Below are 25,779 nucleotides of genomic sequence, written 5' to 3'. Positions count from 1 at the left end.
CGACTCTAGCTAAATGGAATGATCGTATAGTTGTTGTTCGTTCTTTCGATTATTAGTATTTTAATAATTAATTGAAACTTGTCGATTTTCATACAAAAAGATTAAATTTAAACAGATCTGAATCAAGCGCAAATTTGTTTTCTCTTTGTTTTTTATATATGAAACGCGCAGCAAGCGGTGGGTTTTCATTTAACATAAGCAACAATTTGTGTATGTGTGTGTATTTAATGTTTCTATTTGTTAGTTATTTATTTTCTGGTTGTATTCTGGCTTTAATACAGTTGGATGTTCTTTAATACTTTGGCGAGAGAGCATCATGCTCGGCATCATACGATATTGTCAAGTTAACATTTTTATCTTTCTGCTGTTTTTGTTTTTTTTTTCGTTTGTAAAACCCATCAAGTTGCATTTACAATTTAAATGATAAAGTAAAGAAACTAGAGCGTAGTTAATATTGTAAATAATGCCAAGATTAAAAAAAAAGTATAATAATAATAATGATATAACATGTAATAAGAATGCGGTGCATGCCACACATTTTTCCTTTTGATAATGAAAGCTTTTGAGTATTTCGCAGCACTTGGTACTGGGACGTTTCTCTTATCGACTAAACGTAAAAGTGTGTATTAAATGTACATACATACATATGTAAAAGAAATATGTATAAACTTAAAAAATACTCGGTAAAAACTTAAAAAATAATAATAAATTCGATGAAACGAAAGGTTTTCTCTTTGCTTTTGTTTTAGGTGTGTGTGTTTTTTTTTTTTGTTTTTCGGTTCATTCTCAAATGACACATTAAAAATATTGCTATAAAAAATATTTGATCTGCTCTCGCGGAGACTCGAGACTGGGCTGCCAGCTTTTTGTTGTGCAACACTTGACTTGACTTGATGAATTCACGTTGTGTTCCTGCACAATTTGAGATTTATTTCGAGTGTGTGTTTAAGTACAACATTTAAGTGCACTGTTAGCGCGCTGTTAACTCACTGTTAGAGCGCTGTTAGTCGACGATTCTTAGTTGAGCAACATTTTGGCATTGAAATAGTTAAAGGCGGGCCCCGACGTTGGCGGCGTTAGCGGCAATGGATGCGGATGTGGATGCGGTGGCGCCATCAATGCCGCATGATGCAGCGGACTGGCAAAGAATGTGGGAGGAGGAGGCGGCGGTGGTTGCTGCTGTTGTTGTTGTGCTCCAGCTGTTGCTTGATTGTATGCGCTGGCTGAGAGCAGCGGAGGTGGCGGAGGTTGAGCTCCAGCTGCTGTTGCTGCTCCTGGTGGCAACATGACGCCAGACGTTGGCCAGCCAAGACGTTGCTGCTGTTGCTGTTGATGATGATGCAGTCGCTGTTGCTGTTGTTGTTGATGCTGCTGAAATGCCGCCATGGCAGCCAACTGATGTGGATAGCTATGGTGATTGCTGTTGCTGTTGCTTCGAGCGGCGCTTGGACCGCGACGAGCACGCGTTGAGTTACTACTGTTGTGGTTGTTGTTGTTGGCGACGCAGGTGGGCGGCACTGAGGTGTCGCTTACCTATTCCCTGTATGGCTTGCAGTAGGAGTAACGGTGGTTCATGTGCTGGCTGTAGCTGCCCGAGTGCGAGAAGCGCTTCAGGCACTTGGAGCACTGAAATGGCTTCTCGCCGGAATGCAAACGCTTGTGCTCCGTCAGATGATGCTTGTGCTTGAAGGCCTTGGGGCAATCCATGCACTGATAGGGTCGTTGACCTGCAAATTGAATAAAATAAACACTGATTAGTTTAAGGTTTACTTGGGAGTAAAGTTCTGTTTTTGATGACTCACCGGAATGCTCGTATTTGTGGCGTGCCAGGGAACTCTGTTTGGCAAACGCTTTGTCGCACTGATCGCACACGAATGGCAGATCAGGATCACCCGCATGTCCATGTGTCTCGGCCTTGGCACGCTTCGGTTTCGGTGGCAACAATCCACCCGGACCTGCTCCAGCTGCAGCTGCCGCTGCGGCTGCCAAAACGTAATCATCATCATGGGAGATGCGTGAATCGTCATCACGCCACGAACGTTTCTCGCTGCCACCGGGACTCAAACTGGTGCCGCGATAGTCGGGCAGCTTAATACTGTTCATCAGCGGATTGGGCGCATAATCGCCGCCGGGGCGCATCTGGAACAACGCCTCCATGGGCAGTCGGGGCATCAGATAGGACGGCAAGTTGGCAAAGGGTTGGCCGCGGGGCGCCAACGGAGGCACTGCCTCATGCAGATGACTCGGTGGCGAGGGCGGCGCAAAGTACAAAGCAGCGGCGGCTGCAGCAGCTGCCGATTGTTGCAGCGACGAGGCACCCGAGCAGGGCGACAACGAGGCCGGCGACATCGAGGCCGAGCTGGACAGCTTGCGGCTCAGATTGATGGCCATGCTCTCGGGGAAATCAGCTGTGGGCACACTCAAAGCACTGGGTTGTGGCGCAAGTCCGTAGAGCGGAGAAGCATCGCGTTTCACGGACAAATCCAGCGGCTGATCAGCAGCGGAAGGCGCTGCAGCTGCTGTTGGTGCAACTGTTGTTGTGGCTGCCACTTGTGGCTCGTTGTTGTAGCTCTGCATCTTGCGTTCGCGTGAACGATTGTTTTGGAACCACACTTGGACGACACGGGCATCGAGTTGCAGACGCGAGGCAATCAGGCGAAAGTCATCGCGACTTGGACGCGCATTGTGTGCGTAATGTTGCTTGAGTTGTTGCTGCTGCTCCTCGTTGATGGCGGTGCGAACACGAACTTTGCGCTCCCCGCTATCGCTGCTGCCTCCGGCGTTGTAATCCTGCATGGAACGTGGCTCCTCCTCCACATCTTCCTCCTCCTCTTCAGCATCGCTGGGCAGCACAAAGCTCGAATGTTGCTGTTGCTGCTGTTGTTGTTGCTGTTGCAGTTGTTGCTGCTGCTGCTGTTGTTGTTGTTGTTGATAGTGCTGCTCGAGTTCTTCTTTGATCAGGCCGCAGAGCACTTTCTCGTGCTGCACGAGCTCTGTGGGATGATTAAACTGCTTGGCACAGCGACTGCAGCGCAACTCTTGTGGCGTCGTCACCTGCTGCTGTTCTTCCTCTTGCTCCTCCAGCTGCAGTTCTGGCTCCTGTTGCTCCTGCGGCTCTTGTGCCTCCTGCTTGATGTTTTGGGGCGTGGCAGGTGCACTTTCTAGCAGCGCTGGCGTCGCCTCGCGACTTGGCTCCTGCTTCAGCGGCACAACGGGTTCAGCTGCCGGCAATTCTGGTGTGGTTGGCTTCAGTTCCGACTCCTCCAGATCCATCACAAGCTTGGGCTCATCGGGCGTTTCTTCCTCCTCCTTGCTGGGCTCATACAACGGTTGCTGTTGCTCCAAGTGTTGCTGTTGCTCTAGTTGCTGTTGCTCTTCGCGATGCAACTGTTGCTGCTGATGCTGTTGTGCGGCTGTCAGCTCCAATAATCGCTGTATGCTATAGGGATGCATGCGTGGATCGAGTGCAGCAGCCATGAAGGCATTGGGAAACGCCAACAACGCTGTGCTCATGGCACTGTAGTTGGGATAGAAAGGCGGCGCAGCCGCATTGGCCGCAGCTCCAGCGCCAGCTGGAACTTGTGGCACTTGTGCTTCGCCAGCGAAATAGTTCATGGGATTGGGCAGCAGAGGATTCGTCGCCTCCAGTGGCAATTTGCAGCCACGTTTGCCAGCCATTTGATCTGTGGGCGAGCGTCCGTTTTTATCCAAACTCTTGAGTAATTGCCGCGAATTGGAATTCGAGTTGTTGCCATTGTTTTGATTGCTGTTGTTGCCGTTGTTCTGCTTGAGGCCCATGCTGATGCATTTCTTCGAGGTCATGTGGGAGGAGAAGCTGCCGGAGTGCGAGAAACGCTTGCCACACTTGTCGCAGCCGAAAGGCTTCTCGCCGGAATGAATGCGCACATGTTCCTTCAGATGGTGCTTGAACTTGAAGGCCTTCTCGCAGAGACCGCATTTGAATTTGCGGAGCAGCGCCGACTCATCGTGGCTGATCATGTGGCGCTGCAGTCGATAGACGTTGGCGAATGCCTTGTTGCATATCTTGCAGGTCTGCAAAGAAAGGGAAAGCGGAGAGGTTAAAAAGGCAAATTGAAAGGTGTAATTCTAAAATTTAATTTTTAAAAATATTGAAGTAATTCAAAATTTTACATTAAAAGCTGGCTTTCTATCTAGCTTTTTTTAATCTAAATTATTATTTCCCGCTAAATCTGGCTACAATCCTTAAGCTGGTAAAAATCCGGCTTTTTACTGCCAAAAAAAAGTTGCCAACACTGTTGCGGAGACAGGTACTGTGAATACGCTGCATCTCGCTCTAACTTACATGGCCATGCTCCAACACACTATTGTACGCCAGCACCCGAGCAGCTGACATTTTTACAGTTGTTGTTGTGTTGTTATTGCTGTTGCTCTTCTTCTGCTTCATTCTCATACGCAGCACGCGCAAAGCAAGTAGCGCACACGCACAAACACACACACATGCACGCCGACGCAGGCACAGGTAATAAAAGCTGTTTAAAACAACAAAACTTGTGTGCGTATTTATTTGTTTTGCTGGCCTGTTTGAAATTTAACGTTTTTTAATTTGTTTCAAGGCCCGCAAAAGCAAAAACCAACAAATAAATGACCACAAAGCAAAAAAAAATCCATTTCTCTATCTCTTTAACGTTTAATGTTTGCCTATAATTTGAATTTTATGCTGTTGATGCTGCTGCTGCTACTGTTGCGTTTGGCAAGCAGATTAAAAGCGTTTGATTAATTGATTTGAACACACACACAACAACAATACAAGATAATAATAATAATAGAAACTTCGGTAAAAAAAATAGAACGCGGGCGAGTGAAATGCGCACAGCGCCAAAGAAGAAACTCAACTAAAACGAATTGTGAAATTTGGCGCTAACATAGCAATGAGCTTGCGAATGATAGTTAAAAACTATCGATTGTATATTTGAGCGCCAAAAGTAATCGAGCGATCTTGTTGCCCCTTTCAGTTTTCGGTTTAATGGCGTGTGCAGCGTGCGCTGCATTAAAATGTTCGTGAAAAAATAAATTAAAAAACTTCAATGGGCTTATTGCGACAAAGCGCCAATAAGCAATGGCAACATAAACAACAACAAACGCCGGCAAGTGAAGAAATAAACAAACGGAATGAAAACTGAAATGGAAATCAAATCAAATTGAAACGGTTACGTATCGTTTCAACAGCTGATGCTAATCAAAAATTGAATGTGCGGCGTATTGTTTGTCTTTTGGATTTGTTTGGCAACAAATTGAACGCATCAATATATAATCGAATGCAACTTTGTTGGAAAAGGTGCGCAATGAAAGCAAAAGCTATGTAAATGACTGACAGGTTGCGTGCAACGGCAACGGGGCACTTAGTGGATGCGCTGAAAGATTTGCGGCACTTTCACTTTGCCTTCTCCGAACACAACAGATGGCAACACGTGTTACAGCAGCCAGCCCCTGCAATGAATCGATGGATCGCCTGCTCGTCTCCCCCTCTCTTTCGCACAGCCTTGTTTACGTGCTGCCGTTGAACTTTTTGGATTGCTGCTGCATTTACTGAGGTGAGAGAGCTGTGTGTATTTTAAATATATAAAACATGCCAGACTGTTTTTATTGTTGTAAAGTTCATGACATCGTTTTAATTGTTTATCAGCATTTAACAGTTTTAAACGTTTACTTAATACGCTATTAATTGAAGAATATATGCATTATAAATGTGTGTGTGTATGTGTATGATTAACAGCCTCTGTTAACAGTTTGCATGTGCGTATGTAATTAACAGCACGTTGTTCAAATTGTGTTTGCAAATACAATTTTGTGTTTGCCCGAGCTTAAACTTTGACGCGTTACTCAGCAAACAGCTTTGCATGAATTTCAATTAACGTACAATAAATAAAATACGTAATATATCTATTGAGTGTGTGCTCTCTCACTCAGACATTAGTCATTATTTCAACACAAAACCAATTTATACCGATCATAGCAGAAATGAGTATTTTTGACATGAGATCACAATCATCTCATGGTCATCGAAAATATGAAGGCTTCAATTTTGTGTTTTTGTAGCATTTATGTAAATTAGGCTCTCTCCCAGTCTAATTAGTTTGTACATTAACGTTTGACATTCTGTTTATTTGTTCAGCAAGTGGAGAGAAAAAAATACGCCCAATAATTACGGGCATAAAAAAGCGCGGCCAGTTTTTCAGGCCTAATTTGTTTGTTTAGCAGCCAGTTTGCCACATAAAAAAATCAATGGGGAAAATTCTTTTGTTTTGTTTTTCTTAAGTGAAACTACAATTCGTTTTTGCCTTTGAGTGATATGTGTATGTGAAGCGCCGGCTGCCGTCAGCTGACGAAACGGAAGGGCGGCAACATAAATTTCCGTTTCCGCTGCTTATGATGGAATGGGAAAAGCAAGCCTAAAAGAAAGCATGTTGTTTTACCTGTTGTATTATCACATCGAATATGTATGTTCTCGTTCTCGCTCTTTGCCTAGCTGACGTCATGGCAGACTAAACAGTCGCCATTTGCAGGTGAGCGTTAGAGCGAGCAAGCATGAATAAACGAACGTACGAACGAACAAACGAGTTTTAACATGCTCTCAGCATGGCTACCTGTTGCGCTCACACAAACACAAAATACAAACTCGTTATCGCTATATTGCTATCGCGTTGCTGTTGAAGTTACACGCTAGCTCTCTCTGTCTCTCCACCTTTGTTGTGTATGGTTTATTGTGTAAGCCACGTCTCTGTGTGCTGTGTGTGTTTGTGTATTATACGCCCACCTTCTGCTTAAGTGCAGCGTGGACACATTAACTCGCTTTGTTGTTGTGGTTATTTTTATTGTTATCAATTAAATGTAAAAATCAAAATGGCAGCGCTACCCCGCAGCAACTGTACATTTTTACAAAAAGGTAAACAACACAATAACACAACAGAGTTGTTGTGAGCTGCGCTGCTGAGTCAGTTCAATTCTTATGCATTTCACTTTTGATTTTGTTTTCGCTGCTGTTCGTCATGCGTCGCTTTGCGAGCGGAAATGCCAATTGAAGCTACCTTTAGTTTAATAATGGAAAATGCCCCACGAAGATGCCCTGGCACCGCGTGGAACTTAACCTTAGTCTGTAGCAGGGAAATTTTTTTATTTAACGAGAGTGAAGGCAGGAAATTGATTCATTTAGAAATAAATGTTAACATCTTAAACTTTAGCACATGTGCTCGCAGATCAATCAGCTTAACAGAGATACACAGCTTTACCGCTTTCTTGTACACAAAAGCTAACTGCTATGAAACACACGCATGTGTGCGGTCAAAGGCTTATGTCTACACACACACATACACATACTTTGTCTAATTAATAAAATTTGTACAGCACTTTAAGTCTTGCCTCGTGGTGGTAGTCAATTAAATTTGCTACTTACTCGCATTGTACCTTAACACATACAATTTTCGAGATTATAATGATGTCACTGATATACAATTCGTGTGTATATATAGTGCACACAAATAGTAGAGAATGTGTAGTAGTCGCTTATCAGTAACGGATTATGCTTATCAGCTTAAAAATATAACATAGTACACATAAAAGCGCGCCTTGCAAAAACCCAAAACGAGCCGGAAACTTTTTGGCATTTGGTGACCACACACCAAGTCATAGCAGGCAGCTTCAAAGCATAAATCAAGCTAAATGCAGTTGACAGTGAACGCCGTCCAGCAGGTCGTTTAATTGTAGACGACAGAAGCCTTTTTGCTATATAATTATAACGCAACGTAGGTGGGCGCCAATCCACAAAAGACAGCACCAATGAACATGAATGGGCGAGAGTGAGAAGGGAAAGGCAGAAGGCAAAAGACAAGCGTACTAATAGAGAAATCAAGTCAAAGCAGACTGAAATAGATGAATGTGTGTGCGTGTGTGTGTGTGAATGTGTTTTGGGCACAGATAGCGCTAATTTGTGAAAGTATTTCACGAACGCTTTATGCATTTGAGTGACATGAGAATTTGGCCATAATAGCGCACATAATTGGCTGTAAAGGGCAGAAGGGGGAACAACAAGCTTTTTAAAGTGACAAGCTCAAAGGCATTGACAAAATGCCATCATGGAAATACAGTCACACAATACACAATACATATAAAAACGCACCTGTCGCCTGTGGAAATGCGTAAACAAAAATAACAACAAGCGACATGCTCAACTTGTTGTCTCCCTCGCTCTCTCTTTCTTTTCGTGTGTGTTGCTTCTTCTGTTATTTTTTTTTTTGAGGTCAGTCTAAACAAATTTGCTGCTTTGCTGCAGAACCAACAAAAATTATTAACGACGCCACAAAATAAATGTTTAGGAAAATAAAATTTAAATTAAAACAACAACAAAAAAAAAAGAAACTAATGTCTAACTGCTTTATAGTCGCAACTGCGACCCAATTTGCAATGCTTATCGCCACGACAGCTGCCAAAGAAGAAGAAAACAAAAAGTGAAAAATGTGTATAATATTGTATATAGTAGAATATGCTTTATAAGGCGGCGCTGATTAGAGCAATGAATGAATTTCCAGTTAGCATTGACGTACCTTCTCAACAAGAACATCAACAATAATTTATGTCTATTTATTTATTTTGATGATAATCCACTACTACTACATATTCGTATTAAATCAGAACACACGTTGTGACTCGGTTCGATTAGGGTTATCGAAAGTGGTTTTTTAAGCATAGGTACTAGGGTTTTTGAACCCCACACCACCGATAAGGAAAGCAACCTCATATTGAGGTGCGCTAAACTCACATTGAGATAACGAAACAAACAAAAAGTTACTGAAACACTTTTTAGTTGTGTGTATTATTATTATATTTTCTGAAAAGTTCATTAACATTATGGAAAATCCGTCGCCATTTGTCGATGGGTCTCTTGTGAGCAGCTTCTTTTTTTTTTCTTTTGGCAGTTGTTGCTTGTCTTTAATTTAAAAGAAATACAAGAGAAACAAATTGATTAACAGGAAAACACTTTTAAGCACTGTGCCACGTTTCGCAATTCATTTGGGCTGCCGCATTTTTCAATATTTTATGCCGGATTCCTCAGATGCAGCTGATAAAAAGATCCAACGAAAAAAAACCAAAAAGAATCCAAGTCGTAGATCTTTCAATTTATTTTTGGTGATGTTGCTCGACTAAGAAATACTCGTGCTCAATTGAATAATTATTTTTAAATATGAAACTGTTGTAATTAGTTTAAATTTTACACCTCATAGAAGTGTATTTAAGAAAGAATAATAATAGGAGCACATTTCTGTTTCAAAAAGACAAGCGGAAACTCGTTTGGAACATTTTCATTTTTCGTTGGCTGCCAGCGAAACGACAAATCAAATTTAATTGTTTATAAATAAAACGTTTTGCTCAATGATGCGTGGGGTTGATTCTTTTTTTTTTTGTGTGCTGGGAGATTCTCGAGATATATTTTCACATATATGCAAAAGACACAAGTATATTTCGGTCGAGTCGGCTTTTTGTCTTTATTTATTTTCTTTTATTTGCTGGTTTTGAGAAAAATCCGTCTAAAACATGCGAAATTAGTTGTGTATTAGGAAAACATAAATTAGGCGCCGCCGCAAAATAAATTTAATTTATAACTTTTGATAAAAGCTCCTTCAAATTGTTGCCAAATCAAAGAGATCTCATCATATGAAAAATGATGTCTTTTGAAAGGCTTTAAGATATCGCTCGCCCGGGAGACAACAGCTGCCGAATTCTCTCTTTCTCTGCATTCCTTTTATTATGCTTTGCTTTTTTACGACTCGCGGACTTTTGGACCCCATATTTGAAAAATCAACTAATAAAAACTATTGTAAAACAAGCTGGCCGCTAGCCATAAAAATATGTCAACTCAAACGTAATTTCTTTCTTCTTCTGTTTTTGGAGCAAGGTAAGGAGCACAGGATTCGAAAGTTGAGTGTTCTCTGCTCGGGCTTCTCTCTCTCTCTCTCTCTCTCTCTCCCAAAACTTCATTAAACATATTCCGAGACACAACCGCACAATAAACGTCACGCAATGCACAAAAGTGAAAGAGCACTGGGGAAAAAAATGCGAGGCAAGCAAGGAAATTCCATGTGAGAGAAAAATGCACTGAGTCTTTCGGTTTTCGGGGGACTCCCTCATTATTTATGATGTGCACGGTGAAAGTTGATCCGAATCCCAAGGTAAAACTGTGCGGAAATATCCTGAACAACAGCAGGGAGAAAAACGAACAAACTTGGCATGTGTTTTGGTAAAAAAATGGGCAGGTGCTGTGAGTGAAGGGAAAGCAATCCAGCTATTTGAAGAGTCCTGGGAGTCCTAGGAAGTAGCTGCTGACATTTCTCGAGCAGGCGCATAAAAAGAAATTATAATGAGCTGTGGGGAACTGCTTGGGGACTCTAAATGATGGAAGACTTGCGGCTGGTGCTGGCAAAAATAGTTTGAAATTTTTTGGTTGAAACAAAGACAAAGAAGAACAAATTTGGGAATATACTGAAATTCAATATATTGAATATTCGGTTATTCATTTTAATGTTAAGTTGAAGCCAATTTAACATGGAAATTATACGAAAATATTTCTATATTTACGTGTGTTGTTAAAATTATTGGCTCCGTCTGTTTTAACTATTAACGACATTCTTTTTAATAAAAAATATACTTCAAATCGTAATACTAAATACCATTAACAGTATTTCCATCAATTGTAATACTATTTTTAGTATTTTTAATCAATTTAAATACTGCTAAAACCATTTGCAGTATATTTAATAAATTTAAATACTGATTTTTACCGTTTTTAGTAATTTGAATCAATTATATTTAATACTAAATACCAGTATTATTATTTTAATCAATTTAAATTCTGTCAGCCATTTTTTTTTTAGTATTTTTAATCAATTTAATTACTGCTAAAACCAGTTTCCGTATATTTAATCAATTTAAATACTGCTTTTTACCGTTTACCGCTTTTTAAATACTACAAATATTTAATACTAAATACCAGTATTAGTATTTTAAGCAACACTTCGAATTTCGAATCAATTTTAATACTGTTAATACCATTTACAGTATATTTTATGAATCTTAATACTGTTAATACCCTTTTCAGTATATTTTACTCCATTTCCCAATTCTTAGTTTGATTTATTTTACAGCTCTATTCAAAATTAAACTCCCATTCTATAATTTGTAGTTGCCTGTTTATAAATAGTCCACTTTTCCAAATGTGACATATTAATTGAAACATGTGTCAAGCTGAATAAACTATATGACATCAACACACACACACACAAACAGACACACACATGCATAATCTTACATAATATGCATACATAAATTGAGAGTACATACATTGTGATAAATGCTGGGCAAACTTTGCGTTATAAATTTCAATAAATTTTCATTATTTGTAAACATGCGCGTAAAAGTTTTTTAATTTGTTTGCTTTAATTGCAAATAATTTTTAAACTTTTGTGTGCGGGTCAAAGGGCAGCCCCGAGTTGACCTTACGCAGGGATATAAAAATAAAACAGGAAAAAAAAACGGGGAATGCGAGTGGAGTAAATAAATTGCTATTAATTTTTCAACGTTGTTCGTCAAGTGGCGAATGGCGCCGAGACGTCGACGACGAAGTCCACAGAATTGAGAGAGTTGGAGTTGGAGTTGGAGCTGCGGTTGGACACCTAAAGTGCATATAATTTTTCAATTTGAAATGTTTCGTGTGCAGACACATGAACCGGGGCCATTCTCTCTATAGTTGTTGTTGTTATTGTTGTTGTGTGTGGCAGCAACGGCCAAAAAGGTGGCACACGACCCAAATGAATTGTGGCCAAAAAGTTGCGACTGTTTTTATTTTTGTAGTATGTGTGAGCGATTGTCCAACTCCGTGTGTTTGTGTGTGTGAAGCGCAGTTAAGCAAATATTTAATTGCTGCACTTTTTCTGGCACTCTGTTGTTATGGCTGAAAGTTTGCCAACGTCAACGTTTTTGCCAACATTTTGAGTTTGACCAATAATTTATGTGCTGCCATTTGCTCAACAATTACGGCCTCCTCTCTCCCTCTCTCTCTCTCCCTCTCTCTTGCTCTGTGTTCTGTTAATGATGTTGACCTTTAACGTTGTATGTTATATGTGTGTTTTTTTTTCGCTCTACAATGTTGACTTTAAAGTGACCACGCGACGACGTCTGCGGCCAATTTAAATGGCTTTTCAATAGCAGCATGCAGCAAAAAATGTGTTGCCTACTTTCGAGCGCGTGATTTTCATAATGAGCCAACGTGTTATTGTTATTGTTATTGTTTTTGGCATAATTAATTGTTTTCACACATAATAATTTAATACGGCGTATACACGTGTAATTCTCCCTCTCTTCTCTCTCTCTCGCTCTCCCCCATCATCAATAATAAATGTGGCAATAAATGCGTATTGGCCATAGTTGCAATATGTCAGCCTTTTGGCCTCTTCGGCTTGATATCCTGTTGCCATTTGTCTGCCTCTGTACACTTTGCATGTGTTTCAATGTTTAAATGTCATTAACAAAGGCCGTAAATTATTGCACGACCAGCAGCAGCAGCTGTGTGGCATGCAACAAAAGTGCAAAAATGTTGAGTGTGGGTCAGCTTCATGCAACGCTTAATGAACCCCAAGCTTTATTAGCTTTTTTGATGCAGCCTGCTGACGACTTAGGTAAATATTAATAATGCCAGAAAAGTTCAAAAAGTTGCAGTAGGTACAGTGAAGACTGCCAAAGTAGGAAATTGAGTTGAATCTTAACTGATTTTTACTTTAGTTTTGTCATAAATTTAGCAAAAATTGTTAAGTGAAATGTTTTAAATATTCTATTCATATTTTATTGTATCTTGATCTCTTTAATCTATTATTATAACAGATATGAATAACTATTGTATTTAAATTTTAATTTCTATTATTAAAGTTGCTTTTATTTAATCTAATGAACAGTCGAATTTCTAAGAATATTTCTTAAATTTTCTTGTTAAGTTTTATAGCTGATTTCATGTTTGTTTTTTAGGCGAAACCCAAAAGCAAAAGTTACTCATTAGTTTGACAGATTATTTGCAAAAAACCCCACTAACATTATCTCCAATATTAGGTTCAACTTAGTCACTTATCACTGTAGCAGCCTCGTTGAGCTTTTGCCAACTTTTTCATTTCGCTGAAGGTAAAAAATGCTCCAAATAGAAGCGACCCAAAAAAAAAGAAAAGCAGCAAAACAAGTCAAACTAGCCATATGAATTTATGACCAAAGCGCTTGATGGGGGGCGTAAAAATGTTGTTGCGTCGCAGCCAGGGAGGTGGGGGTGGTGGAGGCACGCCCCCTGCTCGCAGTAAATACACGCTTGCAACAAGGGGCAGCAAATGCAGCAAAATTATAATTTATGTGGCTTTAATAGCCGCTGGCTGGGCCCAAAAGGTGCAAGTGTGTGTGTGTGAGTGTGTAGTCTATGTATGTGTGTGAGTATTACATGTATGGTTGTGTGTGTATTACATGTGTGTGCCTCTGTTGCCTCCCTCAAATACAACGCACTTGCTTATCGCTGGAGTCTGAGGCAGACCAGTTTCTTCTTTTTTCTTTCTGTGCTTTTTTTATTGTTCAGACTAAAAGTGTGGGTAGGCTGTAAGTGTTACTGTGTGTGTGTGTGTCTTATCAGCTGGCTGCCTGTAGCAACATTTCTTTTAATCCCTTATCACACGGGGCAAGAGAAGAAGAAGAAAAAACAACTGCACAATTGGGAGTTACGAGCGTGTGACTGACAGATCCCCAACCCAGAAGTATTATGACTACGCCACGACCCGAGATTCACTCACTCACTCACTCTCGTTTGCTCTCTCTCTCTCTTCCGCTCAGTCTGACGTCTTTGGAAAGTCTTTATGATAGGCTCTCACTGTGTGACAGAGGCACGCTAGCGCTGTCTCGCTCTTGCGCGCTCCTTCAATGCTCCCCTGATAATACTTTTTTTTTTCTTTCCTACTTTTTTTCTCTGCTTCTTCTTCGTCGTCATTGGGTTTATTTTGCTTGTGTGTGCTTTGGTAAACGCCTACGTTTTATTTAATGCCAGTTTTTGTTTCAGTTTTTTATTATGACGGTGTTGCTTATCATAGTTTATAGTTGTTGTTGTTGCTGTTGTCGCCGTTTGTTGCTGCTGATAAACTTTACGTAAGCATGTTGAAAACAATGCTTTAAGAAAACCTCTTGAGCGCAGGAAAACCTCAAGCATAAATAATTTGTTATCTCCTCACAGAAAAAAGAAAGAAAAACGAATCAACAAAAAAATGAAATCGAAAAGTAATGAAATGCTACGTTACATTGTATTTGTTATCTGCACTTAATTATTTTCTCATTTGTTGTCGATATATTGTCGCATTTACCATATATGAAATACAACAATAATAAAAAAAAAATACAACAACAAATTCATATTGTGTCAACAGGAAACGTGGGCACATTCATAAGGTTGGGTTTAGGTTTTTTGTATTTTCTTCATCTTTATTTTGTTTTGTGCTTTTTTGTTTTGTTATCGTTGCCCACTTCCCGTAAGCACAGCCAAGCACAACAAGTAAGATACTGGCTCATAAATTGTTGTTTTTGCATAACTACATTTTTTGGTTTGTATATAAGGTATTAATCATGTGTGACGTAGTTCCAAACTTTAATCGAACTCTGGGGAATTTTTAAAGGCTTGGCTCTGTTTAAAAATAAACCAAATATGCCAAGGGACTTCAAGAGCTAGTTCAACAAATTTTAAAGTTCTAGCTCTTATAGTATACGAGATATAGGATTGTAAACTGGCGGACAGACGGGCAAACGGATTTATAGATTCACGTAAGCTCAAGCTGCCCTTAACTGCTTGTCATATTCTTGTATTTTTTTCATTAATGCTTCGCACTGCTCAAAAGGCTAAACAATGACTGCGCATTGTGCTGATCAAAGAGCAACAAACAACTTGACGATCATGAACTTTAAACCCGCGCACAACAAGTGCGTCTTCTTATAAAGAAAGCGACTTTTTATTTTTAATCAGCTGCGCAGAATTTTATTGAGTCACTGTGCTGACTGACTAACTTACGCACTGAACGGTAGTACCTAGGAGTTGCTAGTTTATTTTACATACTCCGTAAATGGAACTTTAATTTAACCTTCAAGGTAACACTAAACTATATAAATAAAGTTCTTTGTGCATTCTGATTGAATAATTCACTGAAATATCAACGTGTAGTTTAAACGGTAGTAGCTGGGAGTTGCTACTTTTATTAGTTATTCATTTAAATATCTTTAAAATAGTATAAACTTTTTATAACACTTTTAAGAAAACGTATTTTGCTCTGATTGAGTAAACTTTCGACTTATAATCCAAATGGTAGTAGCTGGGAGTTTCTAGTTTCCTTTGATATTACATGAATGCAACTTTAATTAAATCTTCTAGGTAACACTTAACTATATAAATAAAGTTATTTGTGCTTTCTGACTAACTAATTCATTGAAATATCGCTCAGCTCAAACGGTAGTAGCTAGGAGTTGCTTTGAATAATCTTAATAAATGAAAACTTTGCTTACCTGTGCCACATTCTGTGTCGTCTGCTGTCCTGTGGGCGAGTGCAGCAGCTGATGCTGTTCGAGTTGCTCGCGTGTGGCAAACGTCGCCGTGCATTGCATGCAGGGAAAGGCAGCGCTGAGATCGCCCGTTGTCGAGCCCGGACTCGAGGTTGAACGCGGCGCACTCAGATCCAGCTCGTAGGCTGAATTGCTGCCCACGCTGCTGTTGCTGCCCGTTTGCGGTGGTGGCAACAATAGCTGTCCCGCTTGCTGTGGCAACTGTTGTTGCTGCTGCTGCTGATGGTGTTGCTGCTGTTGTTGTTGGTGTTGTTGGTGATGGTGTAGCGGGTGGCTGGGTGAGCTGGCGGAGCGTGCCGATTGCATGGCCAAGGCGGCGGCGGCCATGAATTGAGCATGCAAATGTGCGGGCAGCTGTGGCGGAGGATGCGGCAGATGGGCAAAGAGATCGCTGGGCGGCGGCGGTGGCTGCTGCTGTTGCTGTGCTTGGGCAACAGGTGAGCAGAGCGGCGATGTCAATTGCTGTTGGCTGCTGTTGTTTTGATTTTTGGCTGTCTCAATGTTGTTGTTGTTGTTATTTGAGGGCGATTTGTTGTAGCGTCGACTGCTGCTGCTCAAATTGCTTTGCTCATCCTCCTCGGCATCGCTTTCCGGTTGCGCAGCGCCAGCTTGACGCAGTGGCTCATAGTTGAGCTTGTCGTGCGGATGCTCACGGGCAATGTGCTCGCTGAGGGACTGCAGAGAGGGTAAAGAAAGAAGGGGGAAAGAGTTAGAGTAAGAAATCGTTACTTTATTTATTTTCTATTCTAGTTTTGTTCTGACTGATTTGTTCAGTGAATTATCATAACACATTTAAAAAAGTAGAAGCTAGGAGTTGCTAGTTTTCTTTGAAGTTCTATTGAAGAAACATTGATAGTAACTTATCATGCTTTTGATAATATTCTAAGATTTATATAAAATTCTTTGTGTTGAATGATTTACTGACTTACGTATTAATCCACAGCCCACGCGGTAGTACCTAGCGGTTGCTCTTATTCTATTTATAGTATTTCAATTAAATTGTAAAGCTCTAATAGGAATATCAAGGTAATAGTAAGCATTCCAAATAAGGTACTTGTTCTTGACTGACTGACACGTTCACTGAAATATAAAAGCACAGCTTATACGGTAGTAGCTAGGAGTTGCAAGCTTTTTTTTTACTTAAATGCCATTGAAATTATATTGAAGAAACTATTATACTAAAAGTAAGCAATGAATGAATGATTCATTGACTAAACTATTAACCTAAAACTCAAACGGTAGTAGCTGGGAGTTGCTTGTGTTCTATTTATAGTATATCAATTAAATTGTAAAACTGTAATATAAATTTCAAGGTTTCAATTCTAAACTATACAAATAAAATTCTTGACTGACTTCTTCATTAAAATACTGACGCACAATTTATACGGTAGTAGCTGGAAGGCCTTACCATAATAGACGATATTATTACTTCATTTTCATTGAAATAACTACTATAAATATTTGCTTATAAGTATTTTTTAAGACTGCTTACCTGAAACTCATTGAAGCGTTTGTGGCACTGCGTGCACTTGACCAAATAGTCATCTGCCGCATTCGCTGTGGCGCTGGTTGCATGCGTGGCATGCTCTTCACTGGCAGCCACATTGCTGGGCTTGCTGTGTGCTTGGTGGTGGTGCAAAGTGGACGCCAAAGAGGGAACTGTAAGAAAGTGAAACAAAGTTTTTAGTATACAACAAAAATTTGCCAGTGTTTCGCATTTTTAATGAAAACAAATTAACTGCCAGATCTGCAGCGAGCGATAAGCCAAACAACAATTTCAATGGAATGCCACACACACACACACATACACATATAAAGATGCCGTGTGGCAGGCAGCGTTTTCAACTGCGACTGCGGCTCAAAGATCAACTTTAATTTCGTGGCAAATCAACTTCAACGTGGATCGCACCGCGCCCTTGCCCATGCTCCCCCTCTGTACCTCTCTTTGCCCCTTCCCCGCATGTGGTTTATTGGCTTTTGTGGTTGCCATCGCTGTTGCTGTTGCTGTTGGCGTTGCCTTCACGCAACGTTTCCACGTAAAAGGCGATGATCTCATGCGCCAATCAAAAACAAAAAAAAAAAAAAAAACGAAAAATAACCCAAGAAATATAAAAAAGAGTGGAACTGGTTTTCACACACACACAAACACACACAGAAATACCTAAAGATACACACAGTTGAGGATACAAACACACAGAGTCCGAGATACACATACTGAAAACTGGTTGAAGAGTCAACTTAATCAGTTCAAAAAAGCGTTCAAGCATGCGAAAAGGGAGATCATAAAGAACGTGAACGAATGCCATAGCAACAACAACAACAATAACAACAACAACGGCAGCAAGCACAGTCGAAGCAGCAACCACAAGCAGCAAAAGTATCTTGAAGATTGCTTTGTTCAATGACGACGTCGCTGGCGATGCTGATGTCGATGCCGAGGGTCAGCCAATTGCTATATACACACACATACATATGCACAGTCATTTACTATGTGTGTGTGTGTGTGAAACACTTATGGCCGCTGTCTGTTCGCTTTGGTAAATAAGCAACTTTGTTGTAGCTGCCGCCAAGGTACAAAATGGAGTTGCACGCTCGCCTGGCTTCGCTTCACTTCGATTCACTTTGCTCTGTCTGTATATATGTATGAAGCTGACAATGCCAGCTCATTGTTGTTGTTCAGTTTATTGCTGTTGTTGCTATTTGATCGCTACCTTAATTTAAGCCAATTAACCGCCTGCAGACAGCGGCGCTCATAGGGGCACAGTCATAGCTTTCATTTCTATCTCACTCTCTTTTTTATATATCTATCTTTATTAATACGAATGAATAGTCATACCTTTAAGCTACAATATCTTTTACTTCTTTCAATCAAGCAAAGTTCAACGTGTTCAATTTTCACTTTCGCTTTTATTTCAGAATTCTTTTTATTGATATTACATTGTTAATTGATTCAGATACAGTTTGATTTGTGTCTCAGCGCTTTGAATGCGGGTCGTCAATTTTCTCAGCCCGCATTTGCTTTGCTTTGACTCTTGCAACTGTTGCAAGTCTTCTTCACCTTCTAATCGCTTCTAATTGGATCAGCGCTGCCCCATTTTAAATACCATAAAAAGCAAACAGCTGTCGTTCAGTTGGTATTACAGCACACGACGGCTTTTAAATGGTTTCAACTTAATAATTTCTCTGTGTTTTTTTGGGTGAAAATTTATTTCTTGTTGCCAGTTTAATGACGCTTTTATTAAATGAATCTGTCTCGCAGTCGCTCAGCTTAATAAAATATGCAAGTTATTAAAAAAAATTCTGCTGAAACACCAAACACATTTTATGACTCTTTTCATCAGCCATGCTGATGATCATGATCATTAAGAATGGGGGGAGGGAGAGGTGGAGAGAGAGGGGGAGACACTCAGACATATTCAACACTCAACATTCAACACTCAACAAGTGTGTCACCAGCTCATTTAGTTCAATCAATTTTTCATAACAGAAATTATTAACGCAACGTGGAAAAAGCCGTTTCATTTTTACACTTTTTACGTTGCCTTTTTCACATTGTTGTTGTTGTTGTTGTTGTTTTTGTGTCTTTGTCATCTCTTTTTTTATAGATATGTGACCGAGTATGTAAACGGTATTGAAATATTGAAACTGTCCGCAAATTAATTTCAATTTGTGCGAACCCGAATAACAAATAACGAATTTTGATAGCCGCATCAAATGTTTGCTCTGTTTGTTTACTCTGCAATTGTTATTGCTGATGTTGCTGCTGCCCTGTTGCTATTTGGTGGCACAACTATTTGGCGCTTAACGCAGCCCAATTGAACTTGATTGATAGAAAGATACGAGTGATATATATAGCATCAGAAGTGCGTATCATATGGAAATATTATGTTAGCATTAAAGGGGGGGGCTTAATCTTGTCAAACTGTTCAATTTCAATTGCTTCAAGTTGTTATAATTGCATTTTAGCTGCTGTTAGAAAGTTAACATGGGGTTAACATTAAGTTAACAGTATGATATATAACAATGTGGCAGTTAAAGTAAAGATTTATGATAGTATGAAGTATAGTTTTATTTGGTTTTGATTTTTAGCAGCTGCTAATAAGATGAACAGCAAATTAAAGCTTGCGCTGTTAAACAACATTTCTTTAACATTGTGTTAACAGCAGCATTAATATAATGTAGCATAAAAAGCAAATCTTTATAGTTGTAAAAGTGAAATGTTATTTATAATATGTTTATATGTTTTTCTTTGTATTTCTCCGATTTGTTTTTTATCAGCTGCCAACAAGATGAACAGCACATTAACAGTGCGCTGTTAATCAACATTTAATTTGGGTACAAATTATAATGCCATTAGATATAAAAATGCCAGCATTTATGTGCTTTTCTACAGGCCACGAATTATGTTGGAAAGAACGTTGACAGATTGTTGCAAAGGCGCAAAAAATATTTTGACAGCCATGCTGTTGACAATTTATGCCACACGTTTTGCCAACAAACAAAACTGAATGGAATAAAAATAATAATAATAATAATATACTATATGTTGCTCAGTTGCCCAACAGCCAAGGGAATTGGTGTCAATGTTGAATGCTGCTGCTTCAGTTTTTCACCTGTGCCACCTCCAGCGGGCAACACGCGCGGCCACAAATAGTTTAAAGGCGCAATCCGGGGGGCGGGGGAAGGGGCACATTATTATAAATAATATGCTGTGAGATACGGGGAAGAAGAGAAGTGAGAAGAAAGCGCGGCAGATGACAGTGAAAATCAATAAAAAATACATTTGTGCTAACGTGCAAGGCGACAGATACATTTGTATCTTGTGTGCGTTTTGTATCTGTATCTGCGCGTATCTATGTGTGTCGAGTTGGTGTGCCTCCGCACTAATTTTATGTGCTTTTTATTGCCAACTTTTATTAGCCAGACATTTTTCAGCTAAGCTCGGTTAATGCAAATTTATTTATTTCGTTTCATTCGCGTTTTGCCATCATTATATTTACTTTTTTTCCCTTTCTTCTATTTTTTGTTTTTCTTTCGAGAGAGAAAATGATTTTCACGTTTAATTTATGGGCGGCGGTTGCAGACGGACAGTTTTACCTGCTCAAAGATCTGCGGGGCATTTCTCATGCTCATTTGGTTGTCAGTTTTTAAAGTGTTTTTAATATTTCAATGACAGGCGCTTGTCAAACCACTCCGAGCGAAATGTAAACCGATGACATTTCTTTCTATGTGCGAGTATATATTCTATATATATATATTTTTTTAGATTTTCCAACTCAGGTGAAGAGAATTTGTTGCTACTTGTGAGTTGTCTAATTGTTTAATTGTTGTTGCTCTGGCGTGTCTTTAAAGAAAGAATGAACGCAAGAAAAAAAACAAATAATAATTTGAAGAAAAAAAGCGCTGACGCAGTTGCAGACAAATGGCCGACAGGTGGCGCCTTTTTTCAATGACAGTCTGAGTTTTATACACTTAAGTGAGAGTATTATGAATATGTCATAAAGTTGAAGAAGGAAAGTCAGGTGTAGGAAATATTAAATAAAATTTAATTGAGAAAAAAGTGTCAGCTAATTTTTGATATTTCTTGATTATAAAAGTAAGGAAAACAGAACTTAAGAATTTGTCATCGTAATTTTATAATGTATCATAGAAAAAGTTGGTATAGGAAATTAAATTGTAGTATATATGAAATGTAAATTGGTTGTAGAAATATAAATACATAACTCTATGTCGAATAATGCACTTTAATTGAATGAAATTTACATAGTGAAATGCTTATCGCAATATTTTTATTCAAGAAGTAAATTAAATTGCCGGAAATTTAAAATATGCTTTGATTATTGAAATATAAAAAGGAAATTAGATTATAGCACATTAAAATTATGAAAAGATTAAAAAAAAATACAAATATATTTTTCATATTTTAGTATATTATGAGTATCTCATTATGTTTTGGAGTAGAATTTAATTCAAGATATTTTTCTTTCAGTATTTTAAAGAGTATCTAAACTTCGTCGCAACCAAGCTAGACACACAAAGTATTGTATTTTTTTTTTAGTTAGTGTAAATAAATATATAAACATAAATTTTAGCACTTAATTATAAACAGACTGCTGTTGTTGCATTCAGTTGCAGTCTCGTGACGTTTTTAGCATATTTATTAAATAAATTTCAATGAAATTAGCTGCAAATGGCACTCGACAATAAACACACACAAAAGTTGAGCTAATTGCGTGTCGTCGAGTCTATCGAGACGAGGCGACTCGTCGAGTCCAGTTGAGTCGATGTAAATGACACCTCCACACACAAATTGGAAACGATTCAATTGGCTTTGCAAATGTGAAACCTGTGGGAAGGTTCAATTTGTTTAGGTGTATGAAATGCCGATTGTGATTGCAAATCGTGCGAAAGTTTATATCGAAAGAAACTCTTCTACATTCCAGAGTCAGTCAATCAGTCAAGCAGTCAATCAGTCAGTCAGTCAGTCAGTGAATCGCATACTCGTTTAGATATTAGTAGAGTTCTCAAGTGGGGCACTTGAGAGATGCGCATATGAAAGCCATATGCCCGGCAGAGACAGACTCAGACTCAGATGAATGCTAAGTAATAATCGTCGAAGGCGTGCTAAATTTGGAACTGGGAACAAAAAAGGGCACTTAAAGGTGCAGCATGATGAGCAGGAGAGAGAGAGTGAGGTACATGCATCATGCAGCATGCCACAAAAGGTGGCTTAGGTAAAAGAGTGTGCAACTGTGCCTCTCAAGTGCCAATGGCGATGGCAATGCCAAAGGTGGCAGCCACACACACACAGACACAAAAATCGAGTACACTCTGCGTTGCCTCTCACTATAAATAGAAATGCATACGACAGACGAGGCTGAAAGACGCAAGAGAGAGTGAAAGAGAGAGCAAAAAGGGAGTTTTTGCCCTTTTAGTTTTGTATTTATTTGTGCAGCGCGTTGCTGTTGCTGTTGCTGCCACGTTGATTTTATTTGTAGCATTTGCTTTGCTGAGTGTGAAATTTTAATAGCCAACCGAGCCGTGTCCATCACCGAACGTAGTTCGACTCCTGCTGCTGTTGCTGTTGCTGATGTTGCTGCTGGGGCATATGTGTGTCCTCTGTCAGAGTCATGTGTGTGTGTTTGTTGTTGTCTGCAATTTCCAACCTATTTTTGTGTTTTACCTTGAAAATATCTGCACCAACTGCAACTGCGACTGCAACTTCATCTGGTGCTGCGTAGGCGTCTGCTTGTCGCTTTTTGCAGCCAGCAATTAGGCAAAAAACTATCAACTACTTATAGAGCGAATGCAATTTGTCTGAGAATAGATTGCTCGACAAGGTGTATGAATATATATAATATATATAGATAAAGTTGTAGCAAGCAAAACGTTTTACGAATAATTTTCACTTGATTTTTTGTATGGCAAAGTAAAGTGATCTCAAAGGGAAAGTATCTATGACTAGAGAAGATATAATAGCTGAGTATAGAACGCTTGACAAGGTACATAATTAAATTGTGAATGCGAAAGATTCAATTTCAAATACTTAGAACATTAAAAAGTACTTGGAAAGTGTCACAAATTCAAAAAGGCAAATTAGTTGAATTAATTTGAAAAGTTTTTAGAAGAAGTTACAATTTAGAAAAGGTAAATTTGTTGTGTTGAAATATTCAATGAACTTCAAGTTAATAAGTTTTTTGGGATTTTTTATTATAGTCAAGTATTAAATACACTAAACTAGAAGTTCTTAATAAGTGTTTGGGTATTCTTATCTTAATAATATATTGAATAAATTAAACTCAAATATCTTAAGTATATTCGTTGCTTATTCTGCCTTTATCTTCTTAATAAAACAAGTTAATAAATAGGTGAGCTGAATCACAACTGAGGCTATTAATTCCTAGAAAAAAATACATTCAATTTCCCATTAAAAGCTTAGTCACAACCTTTACTCAACCAGCATTCTTTAATAGTTTTATTTACCTCCATATTTGTAGATAATTTCTACTCTGCTTTGTGCTCATAAATTCAACAAATATTCACACATGAAAACAATAATAAATAATCGCATAAATTGCTGCTAACTAAATCTGCATTAAATTAATGACAACTATTTAAAATGCAATGCAAATTGTTTGGCTAATTGATATTCGAGCACATAATAAATTGAACGCTTGCCAAAACCAAATACAAATGTTTTTTTTTACAGTTGCAACTTCCTTTTTGTTGTAGTTGTTGTTGTTGCTGTTGTTCGTGCCTATTTTTTTCGTATGTTTATTTAAACTTTTAACAATTATTGTGCAATTGTGCGAAATTTATTGCGATTGAACGGCAATCAGAGTGTAACCAATGCGAAGCCGAAGCACTTCATGGGTGCCCCACTCCCCCTCTCTTGCTACCTCTTTCCCCTTCTCTTTTTTCTACGAGCTCAGCTCAGCGAGCAGTTAACAAAAATCGTTTACATGTTAAATTGTGCCTGGCATCCGTTAAGAGCAGTTTGAATATCGACTCCAACCACCCGTAACAACTGTGCAACCAGCGAGTGTTGCCCCTGCCCCCAGCTTCCCCCCTCCCCCTCCTCTGCCCCTTCTCCTACTCCTCTTCGACTGCAATTTTGCAATGCCCTTTGGCTACACCTTTTGGTTTTGGCCGCGTTCGCTTTGTTTGCGCCTCGACTTATTTTTTTGGATGCTGCTTTATGTTGTCGTTTTTCGCTGTTGTCTCGTCGTGTGGCCGGCATTAAATAAATAAGCAAATAAAAAACACACCAACAACACCAACAAAAAAATATATATAACAACAGCTGTAACGCCATTTTTTCGGCAGCATTTTCATTTGGAACCCAGAGAAAGAGACGGAGTTTGGGCACATTCCGTGCAATTTTCACTTTACAACTGTTTCAAAGTTATCTTTGTTTCAATTGTATGCACAAAGGCAGAAACAAAAAATACAAAAAATATATTGGCAAACAATTTACTTGCGAGGCACAAAACGTACAAAATGTGGCAAAATAATTTGCACAAAGCTGCGGCAGGTTGCAAGCAAGGATATCAAAGTAATTCCGCCCCATTGATTTATTGTCTTGAGTTGAAAATGAAATGCGCCTTTAAAGCAAATGCTCCAATAAAATATCGTAACTTTCACCTTTTAGATATGATCAGTCTAGAGTCTAGGCTTTGCTTTTGGGCATATTAATCATTTTGCTGCAAATAGTTAAGCGAAAGTTTGCTTAATTTCGATGCGAACGAAGAACGTATGTCAACAGACTGGAAGAGAGAGAAGTCGAGGTAGCAAATATAAATGGCAGCACCGACAGCACCAGCATATAAAACTGACATTCACTGACGGCACAACATGATTAATTAGCTGCCCCTTAAGAAAACTCAACTCAAACTCAAGCCAAAGTCAAGACAGCATAGATAAATGATAGAGCAAGTTTTTGGACGCACGTTGAATGTGTGTTGAAAATATGCCCCCTTAAGGATTTTGTTTGCTTAATGAACAGCAACGAGAGAACTAAACAAGGAGAGAGAAAAATTAATGACACTATGAGGTGAAAACCGATCGAAGGATATTGAACGACAAAGTGTCGGGAAGTAAAAAGAATTTAAAGGAATATGTATTTAAATATTATAAATTGAAATAATAAAGTGCGACACATTTTTGAAGGATATTTAAGAGAAGCAATGCGAATTCAAATTGCAGATTATGCATTGAGAATTATTCATATTAAAAGAAGCAAGGAGAATTCAAATTACAAATTGTGTATTTAAAATAAAAAGAATATTGAAGGTGGAACTTAAAAAAAGTGAGGAGAATTTAAAGAAAAGACTGAGAACTCGAATTATAAAAAAAATATTTAATAGTCATATCGAAGAACATTAAATGCTGAAGTTCGGAAAAGTAAGAAAATTAAATATATTTAAATTGTAAAAGAATTTAGTTAGCTAGATTCGAGTTATAGAGAGAATGTATAACTTCGATGTACAAGAAAATAAAAAAATAAAATTGATTTGAATTGATTTATTGTTTAGTTAGTTTAGATAAATAGCTCAGATAGTTTAGAATGATGATAGTTGAAATGTATTCGAATGATAGCGAGAATAATTAACTTTGAAGTGCAAGAAAGTA

The 25,779-nt window shown here is 38.8% G+C and overlaps 1 protein-coding gene across 1 annotated transcript in view; it reads right to left on the bottom strand.

Moving 5' to 3' along the window:
- Window positions 1–144: 144 nt before the first annotated feature.
- Window positions 145–25,779, bottom strand: part of LOC132784823 (zinc finger protein 1) — a 30,538-nt gene continuing 4,903 nt past the window's right edge. Inside the window, exons 2-5 of the mRNA XM_060790694.1 lie at window positions 17,141–17,307; window positions 15,592–16,323; window positions 1,803–4,053; window positions 145–1,727 (exon numbers count right to left, since the gene is read on the bottom strand). Of these exons, the coding sequence (XP_060646677.1) occupies window positions 1,534–1,727; window positions 1,803–4,053; window positions 15,592–16,323; window positions 17,141–17,307 (3,344 nt within the window). The 3' untranslated portion in view covers window positions 145–1,533. The remainder of the gene's footprint in view (window positions 1,728–1,802; window positions 4,054–15,591; window positions 16,324–17,140; window positions 17,308–25,779) is intronic.

Source organism: Drosophila nasuta, chromosome 2R (genome assembly GCF_023558535.2).
Source record: "Drosophila nasuta strain 15112-1781.00 chromosome 2R, ASM2355853v1, whole genome shotgun sequence".
Classification (NCBI taxonomy): Eukaryota; Metazoa; Arthropoda; class Insecta; order Diptera; family Drosophilidae; genus Drosophila; species Drosophila nasuta.
The sequence above is the reverse complement of the archived record's forward strand: the minus strand, read 5'-3'. Positions and strand labels throughout refer to the sequence as shown.